Source organism: Musca domestica, unplaced genomic scaffold, assembly GCF_030504385.1.
Source record: "Musca domestica strain aabys unplaced genomic scaffold, Musca_domestica.polishedcontigs.V.1.1 13, whole genome shotgun sequence".
NCBI classification, from domain to species: domain Eukaryota; kingdom Metazoa; phylum Arthropoda; class Insecta; order Diptera; family Muscidae; genus Musca; species Musca domestica.
Window position 1 is genome coordinate 11700686 of NW_026712172.1, and position 6789 is coordinate 11707474.

The 6789-nt window shown below is 35.5% G+C and overlaps 1 protein-coding gene across 1 annotated transcript; it reads right to left on the reverse strand.

Annotated features, from left to right (window-relative positions):
- Positions 1-4152: 4152 nt before the first annotated feature.
- Positions 4153-5110, reverse strand: LOC131800841 (uncharacterized). The gene is made up of 2 exons (XM_059118627.1): positions 4892-5110; positions 4153-4833 (listed from the first exon to the last, which is right to left on the reverse strand). Exons 1-2 carry the CDS (start codon positions 4935-4937, stop codon positions 4172-4174), a joined length of 708 nt encoding a protein of 235 aa, XP_058974610.1. The 5' UTR covers positions 4938-5110; the 3' UTR covers positions 4153-4171.
- Positions 5111-6789: the final 1679 nt, after the last annotated feature.

Genomic DNA, 6789 nt, shown 5'->3' on the forward strand with positions numbered 1-6789 from the left:
ACATTTTTTGCTTTCATTCAATAAAATTTAAAAAAGGAAAAAATTATGGTGTTTGACTTTGTTGCAATTTTTTTGTCTCACCCTGTATATATTTTATTAGGTCTAAAATTATTATTTCGATGTATTACAAACGGAATGACGAACTTAAAATACCCTCCTACTATGTATGGTGTAGGGTATAAAAAATTGGAATTATATAGAGCATTTAACGAATTTCAAATTAAGTTTTCGAAAACGTTTTAGTTGAAATTTAAAGGAGAGATTTCAAATCCAATATTTTTCAACAAAAACTGATCGCTTTATAGTATAAATAAATGTAGTTTTAGTATAAGTAGAGTATAAATGCAGTACCATTTTATAATATATTAAAGTAGGAACCTTTTGGGCTTCCTAAAAAAATTGGGAAAATTCTAATACCGAACTAAATATTAAACGGCAATACCAGTACCTTTATCCATAACACACACACACACCAATGTTGAAGGCATTAGAGCAATACACAGCATCCTCCGAATGAATCATTGGCAGTGGAACTTAGCTACTGAAATATAACAAGGTATTTGTGCAAACTTTTGTTGTTGAAAATTGTATTAGTGGTTACGTTTACAAATGTTCGAAGGTGTATTTGTTCACGTGCGTATAGATAATGTCTTAGCCAGATTAATGTAAGGCTTTTGTTTGTGCTGCTGCCGCTTTTTGCGCTAATGCCAAAACCGTTTCCGCATCCTTTGTATTGTTCAGTAGCCACGTTTTGGCTCTTCCTCTTCAGGCACAATACACAACACAACAAAAAATCCGTGGTAATGCTCTTGCATAGCTACCTTGCTGGATGACGGAATGTGTACCTCTACCACGGAGTTATGGATGTATCATCCAGCCATGCAAGGAAGATATTGTATCGAGTTGAGTTAGTTAGTTGTTCATTTCATTTGTTTATTGGGCGGCTCGAATATAACAACTCCGTGATTATTTCATGGTTTCATGTCATTATTACGTGTCTCTGCGGGGGAAGGTGGCTGGAGGCTATTCTAAGTGATTGCCACCCACTCAATGCGGTATTTTTTCAGTTCTTCTTTTTTCAAAAGCTGGTAGTTCGTTGGGTTTTCTTAAATCTGTAAAATTAAGCCTAGCACGTTCTTTGTGTTTTACGTTGGTTTTCCTTTGGCAAGGCTTTATGAACTACTTGCTTTTGTTTTGCTGAGCACTATTCTAGGGGATTTAAATGTAATTTTTCCTTAAAGACTCTCTGGCCTAGAAGCTTGACTTTTTAATAAGCTATTAGTAATAAGTTTAATGCATTGTTTCATAATTCTAATTCTTGACGTTTTGCTTTGTAAATTTTGCAATTTATATTTGTCAGCAACGCATTTCTTAATCCAGAAAATAATGACGGGATTAAGGAAAATATAGGGTAAGACAATTGGGAATTAGGTTTATCCGTTACAGGCGAATAGTTAATTGGTTGTAAATTAGAAAGTGTCTGAAGTGTTAAGTTAAAGTTTTGTCAACCATTATGAAATTAATAACAAATTAAAAACCCACATTACCCGTTGGCTTGTAAGGAAAAAGGCGCTCCCAAATCTGCGAAGTCAAAACCAAAATCAATTAGGAAAAACTAAATTTGCTATTTACACCACAGAAAAGTACAGGGTGAGATGAAAAAACTGCAACCAACTTCAGACTGCTGTCATTAATAAGCGACTCGACCGAAAGCTGTTAAAATTATTCCAGTGACAGCTCATTATATTGTTTACAAGCGTACAGAAGCATTTTGTTGAGAATTTTCCACAAAAACAATTTATTCGTGATGGAAATTAAGCGTGATAGAGTGTTGATGGAAACCCGCGTCGCAGTGGTCGAAAGATGGCAAATATTGAAAAATGGAGTCGGGGTAAAGCCATTGAGATTCCAAAAAGTGCAAAGACTTACACCGCAACAGAAAGAAAACAGACTCAAAAGAGCTTAAAGGTAAGGTCACATTGGGCAAATATTTGACGAAAAAGTTCAAATATTTCTTTGCCGCAATCTGACCACAAAATATTTTTGTAGGGCAAACACAAAAACAGCTGATTTCGAGAAAACAAAGTTATTTGCCTGCAAAGAAAATTTTGATCAATGTGGCCACAATGTGAACACCTGTAATCAAATATTTTCCTCTATTTAGAGTAAACATTTATTTGACCTTGCAATGGTTTTGTATGAGAAAACAGTGAGAAATAACAGCTGTTGCATCACTGTTGTCAGCTTTTTATATTTAAAAATCACTTTTATTGCATATGCATTGCATTGCAGATGCAAATATCTTTTTGTTCGTTATACTACACCTTTTCAGTTGTAAAGCGAATTATTTTAGTTTTAATTCGTAACATTTTATTTGTAAGTTAAGAAATATGTCTGTAATTCAAATAATTTCCTTTTTTAAATTGAGAATTCCAACTGCAATTCTATTTAGTTTTATTCGAACTGCAAATTGAATTATTCGAATTACAAATAGAATTCTCAATTTATAACTGGATTGAAATTCAATTCAACTAGACATATTCGAATTATAAACGCAATAATTTGAATTACAAATTATTTCTCGAATTACAAATGGAATGTTACCAATTAAAACCAAAATTATTCGATTTACAACTGAAAAGTTGTATATTAAAATCCCAAAAGACGTTGATCGCTAAAAGCGTTTTTATTTCAAATACGACATTGACAACATTTACATGCAAAACAGCTGTGCAGATAAACGTTTACCTACAAAAAGGAAAAATTAAAAGTTAAAGTAAGAAGTGATTCTAAAAAAACGAATAAATAAAATGGAAATGGAATATGAAGTGCCGCAGAAGAAATCTCGGGGTTGCAACGGAGTGGGCAGAGGAAGATATTTTTAAACTCATTGCTCTAGTGGAGGAACAAAGTTGTCTGTGGAATGCGGGATGTGATGGATACCACAACAAAATACTCCGCGACAACGCATGGCGGCACATTTCCGAACAATTTGATGATAAATATACCCCTGCAGATCTCACCGCAAAGTGGACAAACTTGAGGATACAGTATCGAGGATATGCGGCCAGGTCCAAAACAAAGTCGGGACAAGGCGCAGTTGAACCACCTAAATGGAGATTTTTTAATGTCATGAAGTTTGTAGGACGAAATGAAGAGGCTCAGACGCAAGACACAATTTCAAACCTATTAATAGAAATAGATTCAGAAAGTAATTGTAAGTATTCGTGGTATAAGGCGAGTTTAGAGGTTAACAAAATGGGTCGTATGATGGGGCTGTTGGAACCGGTTCCGGAGCAATACAAGTAAAATTGTATTTTTGTACCAGTACTTTTTGAAAAATCTCTGAACACTCGATAATGGACTCCATATGGGGTATAAAAATGTCCATGCTTCATTATACTATACTAATGCATAATGTAGTATGGACATCTTTATACCCCATATGGAGTCCATTTTCAAGTTTTCAGAGAATTTTCAAAAAGTAATGGTACTAAAATACAATTTTCCTTGTATTACTCCGGAACCGGTTCCAACAACCCCGACCACTTTTTGGATAGGTAATTCCAAAAGCTTTCAAATAATAACCATTTTGTTCAGGTCAATCCGAGCTTAGCCCCTACGCTCGCCTTGCTCCGTATTTGTATATATATATTAAAATCTCTACCTTGTTAATATTTCAATTCAATATTTCTACAGCTTTTGATGTTTGTGCATCGCCATCTTTGCCAACGCCACCACCAACATCAACACCACGGCGGTTATAGGCTCCAACTGTGCAATCTGCAACAACACAAATTGCGGAGACTATGCGGGAGGCAGTTGCTGCAATGAAAGAACGCAACCAAAACAGCTTGGATCCCAACACGTCATTCGCAAACTATCTCCTAAGTGAGCTGAAGACACTCAGTGACAGTGGATCTGCTTCAGTTAGAAATAAAGTTACATTGTTTTTTTTACAATGTTTGGAAGAGGAGAGAAGCAATCATTTATTTGAGTGTTAAAACATCCCTATTTTCTTTTTATTATATGACTGACTTATCACTTAATTAATTTTTAAAATAATTAATGAATTTTTTTTATTTTTCCGGTTTATGGATCTCATTTGTTTTAAAAGCTTGTAAATAAAATCTTTAGAATTATATTGTTTTATATCATTTTATTTAAACTTTTATATATGTTTGTATTGGAAGGGAACTTCGCCTTCTTCTACAAAATATTGGGAAAACTCGTCCCTTACAGTAGAACAATTAGGTGCAATATAAGACCGATGAGGTTGTAGATTTATAAGACTATCAGAGGCCCGTTCACTGCGCCATTCACCTAGTACTAGTGTTCCATCTTGTGTATAGTGGTCCACTAGATTTGGGTTGAAGTATATCGAATTATTGCGGCACATCAGGTAGTTATGCAACACACAACAGGCAGTAGTAATTTTTATTGCTTTTGGTGGATCAACCTTTATTGGGGTTCGTAGTACACGAAAGCGGGCAGACAGAATTCCAAATGCGTTTTCTATAACTCGTCTAGCTCTAGACAAACGATAGTTAAAAATTCTCTGAATTGCATTCATATTGCGGACACTGAAAGGTTTTAATATATTGGGTGTCATAGCGAATGCATCATCCGCAACAAGAACATAAGGAACTGAAACTGTTCTGCCTGTCAATGGTTCTGGTGGTGGTAAATTTAGTTTTTCGTTAACCAGACCTTTATTAAATGACGTTTTTCGGAAAACTCCACCATCTGATATTCTTCCATTGGACCCAACATCAATATATAAAAATTTGTAGGAAGCATCTGCAATAGCCATGAGTACAATGCTGTGAGTTCCTATAACAAATTAAAATAATAACAATTGATTACAATATAGGTAAAGTAATAAACTTGCCTTTATAGTTGAAGTAAATGCTTCCGGAATGAGAAGGCGCTGTCATAACGACATGTTTGCCGTCTATAGACCCAATACAGTTTGGGAAATTCCACTTCTCATAAAATTTTTCCGATACTGCTAGCCATTCTGTTTCCGTTGATGGGGTCTGTATAAGCAATACAAATTTATCAATTATACTATGGAAGCTATATTAACTTTGTAATTCCGTTTGTAAGTTCGGCCAACTTACGCTGTAGTTAATAGTTTACCTTTAAATAATCAGGTTGTAGAACGTTATAAATAGAATCGCAAACCTCAGGAATGATAGTTGAAATAGTGTTGTGAGGTATACGGAATATGAATTGCAGAGAACGGAAACTCTCGCCTGTTGCCAAGTATCGCAGTGTAACCATTAACCGTTCTGAAGCTGAAATCGGCTCACGTAATTGTGTCGTCTTCTTGGTTAAAAGTGGTGCCGTTAATTTAAGCTATTAAGGAGTCCATGATAGAAACATTATAGATTTCATCTCAATTATACGCAAACTCACCAAATTGTCAAAATCTGCCGCGTTCATCCTCAAGAAATTTTTATAGAGCGATGGTGTTTCAGCCCGCAGTTGAGTCAGCAATTTGACGCAACATCCTTCCTCCTTTCTTTGACGCAACCATTCTCGAACCCATGGTCTTTTCTTTCTATTTTTCATGGATTCGTCCTCTTTGACAGCAATATATGATGCTGCACCACAACATAAAATAAAAAGCGCCTCTTCCTGCTGCATAGCTTCTTTTAAATATTTCGACCAAACAATTTTTTGTTTTTTGATAGTTTGATCAAACTGCTTTTTAATCAAATATATTTTTCAAATGTGACCGCACGTCAAACCTGTTTTGTCATTGCTTTATTTGCCACTATTTGATGGGTGTTTGAACAAACAAAATTTGTCAAATAAATGTGAGCAATGTGAACATAAAATCAACTCTGTATGAAAACAACATTTTTTTGGGAAAATATGATAAAACATATTTGTGTCAAATATTTGCTCAATGTGACCTTACCTTAAGAGTTGTTTCGCTTGACCGAAAGTGGTGAACTGCCGAATTTGGTTTTCTCAGCTGAAAATGTGCACCTTCGGTTGGCCACCAGAACTCAAGCGCCGGCCATTGTGATGGTGTTGGCCGCCATAACAGTCGATGGTCGCTCTCCGCTCGTATTAATCGACCGTAGCATCAGAATAAATGCCTAATATCATCGCGAAAATATTCTGGGGGGTGTATTAAAGCCTTGGTCACGCAAAAATTTTGTCCGCAGACATTGGACATTCCTACAGGACTCAGCATGCGCCACCCAAGAATGGTTGTAAAATGAGGTTCCTCTCCTCATTTCCAGCGCACAACGGCCACCAAAATCTCCGGGTACCAATCCAAAGTGTCGATTACCTCAAGCAAGCGCTTCGCCGGGAATGCGTTAAAATACCGCAGAGCAAACTTCGGGCAGCGTGTGACGGTTTCATTTGCCGTTTGAAGGCCACAATTCGCGCCAAAGGTGACCAATTCGAACAAATCTAAACTTAATCTAAAATTTGATGTTATTTCCGACATGTTTTGCTTTCATTCAATAAAATTAAATAAAAAAATGTAAAACTGGTGGCGTTTGAATTTGCTGCAGTTCTTTTATCTCACTCTGCATATATTTCTAGCGTATCTAACAAATATATAGAGAAAATGTCTTTAATGTTTCTGAATAAAAAAAACTCTTTGGTAAGAGTAATATGGTGTGGATGTCAAAATGTTGTCCAATGTTGAAGACGTTTTAAAGGATGAAATGCCGTGCATTAATAACTTGAATTCTCAACAGTTTTGCCATTATTTAAAAGGGTTTCAACACAAAACTTTACTTTAATAAACCCTCACTTATA

What these genes read in the sequence shown, in the direction of transcription:
- LOC131800841 (XM_059118627.1), bottom strand. Translation starts at nt 4,937, where the DNA reads ATGACAGCGCCTTCTCATTCCGGAAGCATTTACTTCAACTATAAAG. An exon ending in CATTTACTTCAACTATAAAG is followed by an intron (nt 4,834 to 4,891) that starts GCAAGTTTATTA and finishes AATTTGTTATAG; the next exon opens with GAACTCACAGCATTGTACTC.